General features: G+C 47.4%; 1 protein-coding gene across 1 annotated transcript in view; it reads left to right on the top strand.

Annotated features, from left to right (window-relative positions):
- syt1a (synaptotagmin Ia) overlaps window positions 1-14,845 on the top strand; it is a 75,749-nt gene extending 60,904 nt beyond the window's left edge. Inside the window, 8 exon segments of the mRNA XM_061667769.1 lie at window positions 3,664-3,836; window positions 6,397-6,522; window positions 9,777-9,944; window positions 11,058-11,225; window positions 12,018-12,089; window positions 12,091-12,136; window positions 13,718-13,851; window positions 14,555-14,845. Of these exon segments, the coding sequence (XP_061523753.1) occupies window positions 3,664-3,836; window positions 6,397-6,522; window positions 9,777-9,944; window positions 11,058-11,225; window positions 12,018-12,089; window positions 12,091-12,136; window positions 13,718-13,851; window positions 14,555-14,761 (1,094 nt within the window). The 3' untranslated portion in view covers window positions 14,762-14,845.
- Window positions 14,846-15,256: the final 411 nt, after the last annotated feature.

Below are 15,256 nucleotides of genomic sequence, written 5' to 3'. Positions count from 1 at the left end.
TATTGCCTCATGTCCATCACAAGGATACCTTGAAACGAAATAGAAAAAAGGAAGTGTATTGTGACTTTTGACTTGCGCCGATAGCCCTCCGCTGTGACAGAAGGTATTTTATTTATATTTGAAGTGGGAATATTTTTTTAAATGGAGCATTCTAGTGATTATCTCATCGATTAATCGAGTAATCCGATTAAAACTGCAGTAACACTACTGCAGTCGCATTAGTCCGTGTGGAAAATTGATCCCGGCAAAGATTTGAGGCAGAAATTCTGCTTTGTCCTTTTTTTTTTTTTTTTTTTCGTAATCAAATTATACAAGTTACTCGATTAAACGTTGCAGGCCTAATATATGTTTTCGAAGCAGCGTCCTGTTCGAAAGCGCGCACGTTGCGTTACGTTCGCACCCGCCGGTGGCGTTGTCGTCGAGTGAAAAAACGTACGCGCGTGCGCTTCCACCGTGTCATGCGGCACGGAACGCTGCCTTGGCGCGGATAAAAATAGCAACAAGTGCCGGCTCGTGAGCTAGCGACTCAGTCTCACCGCGGGGAGACGAGCTCCTGTGGAAGAGTTTGTGGCCCTATTTTCCACAAACACACGCGCGGATATTTAATAGTGCCCGCGGAGGAATTCCTGCGAGTGTTTACCAAAATACAATTCCTCTCAAGCTCACAGGCGCAGTTTTAGAGGTCAATGTGAAGGTGAAGGAAAAGATACAATCATGCACAGTGTCATGTACAGGGCTTCACTGTTTCTACCTTTTGTTATGTTACAGCATTATTCCAAAACAGAATTGTCATTTTTTTTTTCTGCACACATCCGCCCATCAAGAGAGCAATTGAAAAGCCTTTTTTATTTTTATTTTCGCATCTTTATTAAAAATATAAAACTAAAGATATCAAATGTAGTCACAGCCTTGGAAACATTTCTTGGAGGATGAATGGAAACTGGATACGACCGGGTTTTAAGTGATTTCTTTGTTTTTTTATTTTTAATACATTTGCAAAAATCTTGAATTTTGAAGGTGAAATGGAATTAAATATGTTTTGGAATAAGGCTGTAGCATAACAAAATGTGTAAAAAGTGAAGCACTGTGAATACTTCACGGAGAACTTTAAGGGGGGGGGAAAAATAATTGTTCAAATTCATGTGCCTTTAAATCCAGACTGCAAACGAATGGCGCTTGCTCAATGCCACCACCTGGACCAGAACCTTCAATTCTAATCGTAATCTCACGCGTGCTGGGAGGTGTTCGACCTTGCACACCAGTTTCTTATTGACAACCAATTTAGTCCAAAATGCTCCCTTGCCCATTTAGGCAGGAAACTATTCTTTGAATTTAGTTCCTGGGAAATGTTTCGGCAGCTGCGTTTGGTCTTACTTACTGATGGCGCATGGACTTCTGCTGCCGATTTGCATAAATATTCCAAGGGACGTCAAGCCAGAACGCAACACCACAATGGGCTACAAGAAGCTTTTTTAGTTCCAGGAACTAACGCGCCAAGAGCTGAAAAGAGCTATTAATAGAACATGATGCTGATGATTGTGCCGCCGCGTATGATGGCATTCACGGCAGAACAATGCAATTCCACGGACGAAAGACACGGGAATTCGCTTATTTGAGATACATTATTTGCCATATATATATATATATATATATTTTTTTTTTTTTTTATTTTTTTTTTTTTATTTTTGTTTGTTTCGTGAAGGGTGTGCGTGTCACACTCGCCGGCGCCATGTTGTCTGCCGAAACAAGCACCCCCAGCGCATGGGGAGACGAGGCCGCGGACGCACCGCCGCTCCCGGTCGTCATAACAAGACGTATCGGCGAAGGTTAATTGACCCGACAGGCTGCTGCCACATTGGATTAGTGCAGCATGGTGGATGTTAAAACTCCGTTTTAAATACATGTGCTGAATCAGATTATACTGAGGCAGGGCATCAAAATATGTAACTTCCAGGGTTCAACTGTTATTGAAAGTGCATTCCCATATTTGCTTCTTTTTTTCTGAGGGCCTCGTCGTGTTTTTTGGTTGCTGTTGCTGAAGTGCGATAAAATGCAACAAGATGACACTGAAGCCCTGTCTAAATGAGAATTGCTGTTCGGAATATGCTGAAGTGTTTTATCTCGACTGAAAGAAAGTTTTGTATCGCAGGGAGGAGCGGAGATTAGCCTGGGTTGTTAGCGGAAGTTATGACAGAGTCTTTGCTGCATGCGCACTTCTTTTCTTCGATGGGTAATGTTTGGAATGATATTAAGATGTCCAGTTTTAGAGTATCTATGTATCATGGAGTCAAAATAGTATAGCTAATAGGATAGGATAATAGAAAAATAATAATAATCAAATAATAATAACAAATTGATCATACAAAATATTATTATATATTATATAATAATATTATAGATATAATGTTATTATATAAATATAATATTTTTATTATGAATAAGAAATAATACAAATTGTCATTTGTATGGATTGTTTTACACATCATACACAAAATGTCCACAGAAAAACAAGACTACAAGCACAGTCATCAAAATTCTTCAGTGAATACCTCTCAAAATACTAATGGAAAAATCTGGAACTATTTGAAGCTTGTGAGTCGGACCTGTTTTATGTGTTCACCACGCATTCTGCTGTGACGACAGATAAGCAGTTGAAGGGCTTAACGTGGCGCCTTTTATTCCCCTCGCGCTCTCTCACACTTGTGCTATTTTTCTCTGGAGAGAAGGCACTCACACAATGTCGTTAATTAGGGGAGGCTTTTATTGCTTTCTGGGACTCGGGCTGGCTTTAATTAAGGAACAGCGAAGTGCCTTTCATTGGCCGTCGTGTGAGCAACGAAAGGCGTTCAAGGCGTAAGCGTTCAACGGGTTTCATTTCGAGTGTTAGCGAAGAGGCTTTCCCCGCTTTTCCATTCATTTCCTTTTTGAGTTATAGTGTGGTCGCGGAATACGTTGAACTTGTATGTCAAGGCACCGCTGTGTAAGTATAATAGCCGTGAGCATAACAGTGATATGTATAGGTATAATATATACAGTATATAGGTTTAATGTAGATATACTATGGGTATAATATGATGTATGATTATATACAGGTATAAGTATAATCTGAACAGATGTTCGGGGGGTTTGCTGTGATGCGAGGCCCAAATCGTTCGTGCGCACCGGAGTCGTTTTAGAGCGCCGACGATTGTTTTTCTCTCTGGAAGAAAGAACTCATTGATTTTAGTCGACGAGCCATTGATCCTTCCACAGTACCCAGCGCTCATCTCCAAACAAAAAAGAAAAGAAAAAAACAACAACAACAAAGTATCCCTCCAAGCAAAATGCACTTTTCTTCTTTTGTACTCCAACTGTCAACAGCAGCATTTTATAGTTTGCCGCTCGGATGAACCACTCACCGAAAAGTCGAAAGTCCGCCTACTCGTCCTCCTCGACCTCACTCGGCGGCCATCTGAAAAGCGTCGCTATGCTGCACTTATAGGACACGCGCACGTGCGATTTGCATTTAACAAGCCACGTTAATCGCACAGCTGCTCGGGGGGGGGGGGGGAATCCCTCATCTCGTTAAACGCGTTCGGCCCGGACCGTTCCGATGCCGTTTCGACAGCCGGCACCGAGCCATCCCGACGTTAAAATCCGACGCGACGTGCGTCCTCTCCGCAGTGCCGTCGTGGGCCGTCGTGTCCATCGCCTTCGTGGCCGTCATCCTGGTGCTGGCCTGCTGCTTCTGCGTGTGCAAAAAGTGGATCTTCAAGAAGAAGAACAAGAAGAAGGGCAAGGACAAAGGCAAAAACGCCATCAACATGAAGGACGTCAAGGACGGGGCCAAAACCGAGGTAACGGCCCGTCCAAATTGACTGTAACTGCAACATATGTATTTTTACACACGACAGCTGTGCTCAGAATAATAGCAAACAAAATGGAGAAATGAGAAATTCCAGGCAATTCCTTTAGTCAGATGTGCTTCACACCTGTGTTGTATTCCGAACACAGCGAACACACTTGCTCTCCTTGTAAGGTGTTCATAAAATGGCTAAAAAATGATTACGATTTAAAATGATTCAAGTGATTCATTTCAGATTTTTGTCATCTTTTTGATTTTGTCTAATGAGGACGTAATGAGGTAATGAAGCGGCGCACACCCCGAGAAACGACGGCCAAATATTTGTATCTGCGAATGCTAACAGCTAGCGCGCTAACCTCGTCGCCGCCAGTGTGTGTCTTGATAACGTGAAGCATATCAATATCGATATCATTTGAATTCCCCGCCTCATTTCTCGCGGTGTTGCTCCTGTTGCGCCTGCGTGTGGTTGTTTTAATTTGTGTTTCTTCCTTCTATGTCCTCCTTATCTGTGTTGTGTCTGATGACTGTGCGGGATGGTCACTGGCGGTAGGTTTCCCGATTGCTGTTGGATCTTCTTAAGCCTGCTGCTCTGATGTTTTGACGGTTTTCTAATAGCCTCTTGACGACAACCCAACTTGAACCCAAATATATGTAACTATGCATACAGTACATGTATATCTGTACTGTATATATGTGCGTACATGCCGCATATGCGCATATATACCACACGTACGATAAGACGGGACTGCGCGACACCGATCGGTTGCCGTGTCTCCCGCCTTTTTCGACACGACGCAACTACCAAATCCGCCCGAGTGTCAATTGGATTGAGTTTTTTTGTTTTCTCAGCGGGAGACCAACCCAGACACCGATCGGTGTTGTTCGGCCTTTTGCTTTCACCGGAGCGGACTGGCCGATTGACGACAAAGAACGGGGCCCGCCCGCCCGCCACCCCCCCCCCCCCCCGAACGTATTTACGCAAGCACCCGTTTGCTGGCATGACGCTTGGATGGCGCCTTGGCAAGAGAGAGGGGGCTCGCGGGGGTGTATGGCGACGGATCTTTAGGGCAGGGGTCCTCAATTAAACAATCGGGAGAAAAACTCTCCCGGACCCTCGTAATGGATGGTATTTTATCAGAATAATATTTTCGATGAACATTTTAATTCAGCCCGAAAATGAATGAAGTAATCGAAAGTTACAGCAATATTGAATAAAGCTAAAGACAAATAAACTTTTGGAGTTGCTACATTTGCAAAATAATTTTGTATGTAAGCAATCAGAATATAAACGACCAAACCGGTTGAACCGGCGTTTTCCATTTTCTTGTTTTAAAGCCGCTTGCCGGCCTGGCACGCACCCGCTGGCACGCACTTGCTTAACCGTATCGACTGTTGGAAAACAACCGTCCTCACGCCGACGTGAAGTCAACTGAAGTGCCTGAAAGATAATGTGAGCGTTGCCAAATTTATCCTATAGAAACAATCTCGACCACTTTAAAAAAAATACATAAATACATTTTAAATTCCATTTTTTTTACTTTTCACTCTGTTGCTCTCTTTTTTGGGGGGTCTTTTTTCCTTATATTTTCTTGTTTAAAAACTCGCCGCTGCTTTCTCGCCTCGCGCGCATCCACTCGCAAATGCGGCGCTGCCTCGACTTGAACTCGACTCAATTGTTGTTGATTTTCACTGAACGGATCAATAAAGTTTTTGTGAAACAAATGCTTTTGAAAAATGTCGTAAAAGTAGAGTGAATAGCGTCCAGTCGGTATGAATGAAAATCCGCTTGCCCGCCCATTTGCTAACCGGCGTGGCGCAATGCCAAGCGCCGGTCAAGGTGCTACATGCCAATTGAGGACCTCTGCTTTAGGGTGACACTGATGATGATGATGATGATGACGATGATGACGATGCTGCTGCTGCTGCTGATGATGATGATGTTTGAGGGTGTAAATAGTGGAGAAGGGGTCGGGGTGACACGGGCGCACCACAGAGAATGCTGTGCATGCAGAACGAGCAAAACAACCCAAAAAGAAACCTCTTGGACGGCAAGTTCCGATGCCGAGTGAATGACTTTTGACTCTTCGACCGCATGTTGTTGCCAACTTCACCCTCCCCACCACCAGCACTATCACCACCACCTCCCTCCCTCCCCCACCCAGGCTACTCGCTCTCAAAGGTTGATCTGACTTGAACTGACACCAAGGCAACTGTGATCTCTTTCCAGAAGATTCTCTCTCTCTCTCTCCCTCTCCCCCTCCCCCTCTTCTCTGTGTGTGTGTCTTTCTTCTCAATGCCTGCCCGTTGCTCTCATCTCGGGTGCCGTCTGCCATGTTTCCTTCCGACGCGCCATCAGGGGAGCGAGACTTTAGTGCATCTCGGAGCATGTTCCCGTGTTAACCGCTGTGTGTTTTAGTGCTTGCTTCCCCCTTCCTCCTCCTCCCTTCGAACGTCATAAAACAAACGGCAGCCTTCGCAGGAGTCGGTCCGCCGAGCCGGCGGAGGGGGGAGCGGCGCCGCCGGCACTGACTCTTGGTGGGTGTCTCCTCCAGGCCTTGAAGGATGAGGAGGACGCCGAGACAGGCCTGACGGAAACGGAGAAAGAGGTCGAGCCCAAGGAGGAGCAGAAACTGGGCAAATTACAGTACTCGCTGGATTACAATTTCACCGAGAACACGGTGAGACGCCGCCTCGCTTGTCTGGTGTGTTTGTCGTAAGTATGCCCCAAATGAGATTTCGCCAAACGCTATCGGCGTATCGATCGTGCCGTGTCGAGCGTGCCCTCGTGTCTGTGCCCACCTGCTTTTGAAAATGAAGCCGAACCGACCGTCGTTACTTGCTTTTAGTGAGTCTTTCTGACACTTTTCCAAAATCGAAACGTCAACATCGGGTATTGATACTTTCCGACGTCCGATGACGCGCAGTCACGTTTTTCAACGTAGCCAAGAATATTGTTGGCCTTCGGTTCCTTTGGCTTTACTCGTCCCTGTCCTTCTCCCTCTCGGGTTGCAACAGGTGGTAGGGATCCCCCAACCCAATATATTTATTGTCGCAGATCTGCAACATCGTCGTGAGCGGAGCCGACAATCGTAACTTTTTCACGACGGATACCGACGCTGTCCGACATCTTGCAGTTGCGCGTATTTCAGCTTTTTTTTTTTTCGTTTCACTGTGACTTTGCTTTTCAACACCATCGAGAATGGAGCCGACTGTTGTTACTTTGTTGTAGTAAACCAAGTGCTTCTCCCATTCCATTGATATCAAATTGTATTAAAGATGTTTTAGTATCGCATCATCGCTCTTGTCACTGTCCGAGTTTGTGCAGTCAGAGTCACAACATTCATGAATGGAGCCACTCATTGTTACTTTAATTGTTTAATTGTTACTTTCTACCCCTTTGCCCTTTTTCTTTTTTCTTTCCAGTAGAGATGTCGGTGAACATCAGTTACTGATACTGTCAAATTTGGTTGCTGCGCAATTCTTTTTCTTTTTTTTTTTTTTTTTTTTTTATAGCACAATCAGGAATGAAGCCGGCCGTTGTGGTTTTACTTGGTTTTAATAACTCAAGTTTTCCCTCTCTTTTTCGGGTACATTGATGTCGCAATGTCCCCCAAAGTAGGAATTATTATCGAGTTATTTTGCCTCTCGAGTATTTAACAAAGTCCACGGCTGTTGTTCGTTCGCAGGAATTCCCAGCGAGGCTGCGGCGTTCCGGCCCGCCTGGTATTTTTGGTTTGTTTCCGGCTGATCGGGAAAACATTCCCCCGGCGGATCTCCGTCTGCTTTATTTGTTTCCGCCGGCTGACTTTTAAAAAGCAGACGACGCAAGACCGACAACGGCCGCCCAGATGTTGTGCGACGGATAAGAGACGCGTGACCGCACACGCCGTCCTGCCCCGACGGGGACGAGCCGATTCCCCCGCTGTGAGCGCGGCCGACGGGAGCGCAATTAGCTCAGACGCAGGATAGTTTGCATTTGTCTCGGAAGCAAGCATTTGGAGTGACAGCCGGTAAACAACTGTTGGAAACCCTTTTTTTGGCCGTGTCAGCCAAGCAGGACTTTGCAGTGTCGTGCAATCGGATAAAAAGATAAGTCACACCCTTGTTCTGGCTTTCCGCTCTTCCCTTCACTTGAGTGACTCGGGCCTTTCCCTCGTCCCTGTCACACGATCACGGTCCACGGTCTGATACAACACCGGACACCGGTAAATTTGCCGTTTGATTTCAAGCCCCTGGTCTGGCTTTCCGTTATTCCCTTTATTTCTGTTCCCCGTGTGCGTGACGTTCCCTTCCCCTCCTCCCGTCAGAATGATGGACGATCGTGTATCTTATCTCGCTCGACCCCAGCGGGAGCGATGTGCTACTCCTCACGCATTGTTACAGCATCGAAAAAAACGGAACACTTATGAATGAACATCATTTTAAAGCGATACCTCACTTTCACACAGCTGCCGATAGTGCCTCGGAAAACAGACACTTCTTGGGTCGACGTGAACACTTCTTTCTTCAACCCCCCCCCATTCCTCTCACACAAGGAAAAGCTATGAATGTGCTACAGTAAATTTCAAGAAAAAACTCTGTTCTACCGAGTGTGCACAAGCCTTCGTCTCCTTTGTGGAGTGTTCCTCCTGCAGATGATTTTCACTGGTGGCCTTTGTCAGCGCTCAAGTGAAAGAGCGCCGAATGCTTAATGACTCTTGTAAAAGTCAAAGGAACACACACCATTAGTGCTCAGTCAAGGATTACTTTCACAAAGACAAATTATGGAGTCATTTCACAGAAAGGGGCTTTTATGTGGACAATATCCTATTTTACAGCACTCTGCGATGACGCTGCTAATAAGCGCCGCACGCGGTGCAGCTAAAGCGTAATGAAGGGACGGCGCGCGACAATGGCCACCAAGGAGGCGGCCGTTTATCGCAGTCGCCTGCAGGCTTGGTGGAAACGCTTCCCTCTTAATCCTCGGGCAGCTTCGGCGAACACCCGATGGACACGGACGATTGCTTTCTGACCTCCTGGTGTGCGTCCGGAGAAATGTCCCATTTGTCTTCCCGTCCGCCGCGCCAAATATCGCCGCCGCCCCCCCCCCTCGATTCGTGGCAGAGCAAATGAGACGAAAGGACGCGCAAACAATGCAAATGAAGCACGGAGATCCCATTGTGTGCCGTTAAAAATGGCATTTTATCGAGAAAATGTTTGTACCAGACCACCGTGACGGGCTCTCCGGGGGGTTGCGCGCAACACACTTTGGGAACCCCCTGTGTGGGCCTACCGCCATTGCGCCGAAATGTCGAATTATTATACCTGGCTGACGTTCCACTTTGAATCTCACGCATCCCAGGCACAGCGAACCACCCCACAAACAGCAGCAATTCCAGCCACTGTGTCAGTGTTACAGCGCGTTCGTTTTTCAGAGTTTTTTGATCTCTGAACGCGGGAGTGAGCGGTTGCGCTTGAGCCGGCCCATGATGCATCAGTGCAGTTAAGCCTGTTAAACTGAAGCGTGTAGCGGCCTGGATGGAGAGCAGCGCAAACACCGGAGCAGATGTGCAAACGGGGCCACGTGCGACGGGTGCGATTACAAGCGTTGTGCGCGTTCCGAGGTCACGCTGGTGGTTTTGGGGGCTTTGTGAACGACGGGAGTTGAAATCACCCCTCTGCCGTCCCGCCACGTAAGGCTAATTGCGCACAAGTTTGTCAGTAAGGCCGCAAAGACGTTCCAGTGTTTTTACACAATACGGTGCTATTTTTATTTATTCAAAATATGTAAAAGATTAAATCGCGCTGTTTGGGCAGATAAATGGCATTTCAATTCTTTTCAAAAAAGCAAATCACAAACTGCAATATAACTGGTCGCAGCCAGAAGTATCCCATCGTCCAGGCGGGAAATAATCATCATCATCCGGGATGACGAGATTTGTCTTTTCCTCAGCTGATCGTAGGGATCATCCAGGCGGCCGAGCTTCCCGCCATGGACATGGGCGGCACGTCCGACCCGTACGTCAAGGTCTACCTGCTGCCCGACAAGAAGAAGAAGTTTGAGACCAAAGTCCACCGCAAGACTCTCAACCCCGTCTTCAACGAGCAGTTCACCTTCAAGGTAGCGTTCCCCGCGGAGATCGCCCGCTTCTCGTTGTTCCCGGCGCCCGTTTGCATGCGGACGGCAGCCAGCCGGCGCTTTGACGAGCTCCTGACAAAATAGCTCACACGGCCAGGCGCCACGTGCCGAGCCGACGCCGGCACCGATGCGAAGCTCGCGCTCTTCGGCGCCAAGGAAACTGTGTGCTCGCCGTCCTTTTTTTGACAGCTCGATTGGAAAGTACTGCAATTTCCCGCAGATTCGCTCGTCACAAGTTCACCTATTTGCGTTTTTGTCCGCGGGACCCGTCCTGTTTCGCTAAAATAACCCTAAGATGCTGAGAGGTATTGCCAAAGCCGCGTCGTAAAAAAGAAGTTGGCGTCAAGAAAATCTGTGGAAGTGGCACATCTCCAAGGAGAGAGGAGCTTTGTAAGTGGGGGAGGAGCTAAGTTGAGCCCGAGTTGTTAGTGCAAAGTTGCACATTCCTACTTCAGGTGCATTCTTCCAAAATCAAATAATCAAAGTCTTTTTTTAAGGGTCTAAGATGAGTTTGAAATGATATGAACTTGTTTTGGGATCCTAGTTTGTGGAATATTTCCAGTTTATTCACACTAATAATACAGGCAATTTTGAGAAACTGTTAACGCAGGTGTCAATTACTCAGGGTTTTTCCGCGATTTGCAAAATTAGCTAGGTGCTACTGTACGTACAAAAAGGGAAGACGGCGCAGACCCCCTCCCCAAAAAGCCAGTATTTCGCCAGACATCCTGTTTTATCACGCTAACTACAGAGGCTTGAACCAGACCGCCATTAGCGTTAGCATACAGTCTTTAATTGTCAATTATTTTACGATGCCGCTGTTGCACGTTTGATGGCCCGCACCCCTGCGACGCAGTTTGCGACCGCCGGTGTCACTGTACTGCAGTCGCTACGAGGTGGCTAATTAAAAAGGAGATCGCCGTTCCACTTTTAATTGGGAGGAGAGTGGCCGCATCACACAAATTCCAGCCTCCGAGCCCGACTCCTCATCACTATTTTGGGATTTGTATAGAGCGATGCCGCCGTGTGCGGCCGCACACGGCGCACATGCCAGAAACCGTCGGCGCACACTTCCCATTGTGGTGTCGCGTTCAGGTTCCCTACGTGGAGCTGGGCGGGAAGACGCTGGTGATGACGGTGTACGACTTCGACCGCTTCTCCAAGCACGACGCCATCGGCGACATCAAGGTGCCCATGAACAAGGTGGACTTCAGCCACATCACGGAGGAGTGGCGAGACCTGCAGAGCGCCGAGAAGGAGGAGGTGAGCGCCAAACGCCGCTTAATCAGACGTCCACGCTCTTCCCCTTCAATTAATACCGGCCGTGACTTTGCCGGCAACAGTTCAGGGGATTCAATTTTCACGCTAAATGTCATGGCGCACCCTCGCGTGTTGCCACGGCAACCCGCTTAGCACCACCAGCCGCTGCATTTAAAGGTTAATTGCGGCAGCGCGCGGCGACCGGGTCACCGCATTTGAAGTTGAAAGCCGACGCCTCGCCCGGCGCCCGCGCAACCCCGCCTGGGGGCGGTTCCGCAAATTCCGCTTCCCCGACTTTCCGCCGTTGTCTGCGAATGATGCGTTACGGCAACACGGTTTCCTCTTGCGATGTTTAGTGACTGAATTAATTCATTTCAATTTGGATGTCGCTAATGATCGCATTTAATGGACCCGAGCTTTAGCTTGTTAGTCAGACTTGTTTATTTTATTTTTTTTTTACCCGGGAAATAAAATGTCAAACGAACGCCGCCTTTTTTTTTGTTTTTTGGGCTTCACTTTATCTCTAACCGGTTCTGCTGTGTGGCGCCGCTATTAGCTGCTAAACACCGATGCATTCTTGATTTATGATGTCAACGCTTTTATTACAAATGGCCAAAGTTGCCAGCTAGAGCTCATTAAAAGCCAAAAAACATCTTCAGACGCGCTTGACTGAATTCAGCATAATGACTCTTTAAAGCGGCGTTTCCCAACCTTTATTGAGTCGAGGCACAAACTGGAAACTCACGCCAAACAAAAATGTCACAAAAAAGTGGAATGGACTTTTTTCTGCCACAGCAAGAGAAGCTGGGCGACATCTGCTTCTCCCTGCGCTACGTGCCCACTGCCGGCAAGCTCACCGTGGTGGTCCTTGGAGGCCAAGAACCTGAAGAAGATGGACGTGGGCGGCCTGTCAGGTCAGTTGGCGCTGAGGATTTTTTACATAGTGGGCACAAAGAAAGGTCACTATATTTTCATCCCTGTACACAAAGTCTGACGAAAACCCAATCGTATGAAATCCAAAGCAATATGGCCCATAGGAAATATTATAAATCCAATTAATCTGTTACAGACACTCAGAAATAGGAACAAAAAATACATTTTAGAGAGAATAACTACGACTTTACGTACAAAAACAGTGTGACATGAATATAAATGACCGGCGACGTGGATAAATGAACATTTAACATCACTTTTACCTTTGTTGAAGACTCTTGACGGCATACGCAGCGAGAAGAGTTTTTTCTTGCGTTTTATAGTGTTTCTGTGTCAAAAGGGCTCAACAGACGGCAAGGCGCATTCCACAATGCAAGCTTAACAACTCGATGCAATAACGAGCCTCCCGGTCCGCTCGGCAACACTCGGACGGGTTGGCGCGAGATCGGCGTAACATCCTGTCAAAAGTCCGACCTGGAAGGGGAATGATGAATGATTCCGAATGCAGTCGCCGCGTTCGGAATCATTCATCGTTCCCGACTCCCTAATCGCTATTTTGGGATTTTGATGTCGTTCTAAAAAGTCCGGTGAAATTTGCAAAATCGTTGCTCACTACTTTTCAAAATGCACTGAACACAACACCAAATTGCATCCTTGACTTCGGTGGGAATAATGGGCGGGTGCGTAATCGCAATCATTAAGCCGGCACGGCGGCGGCGGAGTCGGACAAGTGGCGGATGGCGCGGCGGTCGCGTCTTCCATTGTTGTCCTGTTTAGCGCCCGTGATTAGGGCCCGCGCAAGGACACGTACGCATTAGCGTTTAACGCGCGTGTAATCACTAATCATTCTTTTTGGGGACACTTCCTCCCAAGTGCGACGCAAGCCTGCTCTCCTGTGGTTGTCTGCCGCAAATAAACGCCTCGCGCAAATTACGCGCACTGTAGAGCGCGGTGGGGGGGGAGTAAAGTACGAAAGTAAAAAAAGATGAGGGACTTCAAAGGGCCTTTGTAGGGCTTTTAAGCCACTTTCACACAGAGATGCTGCAAAATTGCCGCCTCAAAAGTGTCTATTTGGCCTACAAAGTTCACACGGAGAAGTGCAGCATGCGACTTTTTACTTCAGACATTTAAGACACACGACGTCCGTGTGTGTGTGGGGGGGGGTACAAGTCGCCCGCGGGCGCACCGCGACCGATCCAAAGTGACGTGAGGGCGGCAAAGATGACAGGCGTTCTATTTTTAACCTGCTTTGATGTTCATTGGGCAAAGCAACAAACTCCCAGCATGCAACACAGTCGGTCGCCACCTTCCTCCCGCTCTCCTCCTCCTCCCGTAATAATCCCGCGCTCGCCACCCGTGCGTAGAATGGCAGCGATAACGCGCGGCTGTAAAGCGGCGAGGAGGTGCGCTCCGTCGAGCTATGACGACGCTTTGCGGCGGCCGCACGGGACGTCTGCGCGACGGCGGCTTTCGTTTCCCGATTGGCGATGGCGCGGGGACGCGGGTGCCGTGTACGAAAGGCGCGCGGGACGTTGCCTAAAAGTGTCGCTGTCGCGCCGCAGATCCGTACGTGAAGATCCACCTGATGCAGAACGGCAAGCGTCTGAAGAAGAAGAAGACCACCATCAAGAAGAACACGCTCAACCCGTACTACAACGAGTCCTTCAGCTTCGAGGTCCCCTTCGAACAAATCCAGGTGCTCACTTGGGGTTTGCTTTTTTTCCTTCGGCCGAGCAGTTCGAGCCGCCATTGTTTCGCCGTCATCGGCTTCGAGGCTTTTTTTTCATCGTACGAAACACTGGCGCCATTTGTTGAAACACTGAGGAGCAACACGTACGTGGATAACGAAGAGGAAATGACGCAAAGTATCCCTTTTGTATTTCACGGAGACACGAAGCACCATGACAGCTAATGATACGTACGGTTCGTACCGATATCTACATGTCGATATTGTCAATTCAACACACCGAGACGATATAATAATGAAGCGATACTTGGTAATATCGATATTTTGGTGTATCAATAGTGTCCTCGATCGTGATGCGATTTCATGCCATTTTGTGATAGCGCATCAGTGATGCACCACGAGCGATCACAATGCAGAATTGTTGCGATATTCAGCCTGTACACGAAAGGTCAACAATGCATTACAGATCCAATCGATTGCCATACTGTACCTCAAGATGGAACGATACATGACGATTTGGATATTTGACAACGTCGCGTCAATACTGTACCGTGAGCAATACATTGCGATATCGTTATTTTGGGAGGCTGCGTCGACGCGGGATAATACGACGTATGGATATTTGACTCTTAAGCCTATCGATACCGTACCTCGAGCGATAACGATGTCAAACACGTCAGTATCGATATTGACTCTCGTCTTGTGTGCGCAGAAGGTGCAGGTGGTGATCACGGTGCTGGACTACGACAAGATCGGCAAGAACGACGCCATCGGCAAAGTGTTTGTGGGCCTGAACAGCTCGGGCACGGAGCTGCGCCATTGGTCCGACATGCTGGCCAATCCCAGGAGACCCGTCGCCCAGTGGCACGTGCTCAAGCCCGAGGAGGAGGTGGACGCGCAGCTCTCCACCAAGAAATAGGCAGGACCCCCCGGGACCCCCCGCCCGTCGCCGCCTCCGCGCGCCTGCCTTCTTGTATAGCCGGGGTGGGCAAAGTATGGCCTGGGGGCCACATAAGCATTAGCAAGGCTACTGGAATATTACGTTCCATTCCACTTTATTGTCATCACGTGAGAATTAAAAAGTATGTCAAGCATCGGCCTTTTTATACAGCAATTCTTTTTATATTCATTTAGCCACTTTTTTCCTAAAGTTGGTCAATTTAAATGTATTCATTTGTATTTTCATTTATCTCGTTGTTTTTAGTAGTCCAATAACAACAAAAGTACTCGTTTTTTTATTTGACATTTGAAAAATATATATTTGTATTCAATAATTTATCTTTATTGTTATTATTAGTCAAATTAAAGAAAATATGCAGATTTTTTTTTTATTAAATAAACGGATAATTGATTTGTTGTCAATGATACATTTGTCAAATAAACAATTTTACATCTTAAAATACTGAAATATATC

This window comes from Phycodurus eques, chromosome 22 (genome assembly GCF_024500275.1).
Source record: "Phycodurus eques isolate BA_2022a chromosome 22, UOR_Pequ_1.1, whole genome shotgun sequence".
NCBI classification, from domain to species: domain Eukaryota; kingdom Metazoa; phylum Chordata; class Actinopteri; order Syngnathiformes; family Syngnathidae; genus Phycodurus; species Phycodurus eques.
Note: the sequence above shows the minus strand (reverse complement) of the source record. Positions and strands in the feature narration are given on the sequence as shown.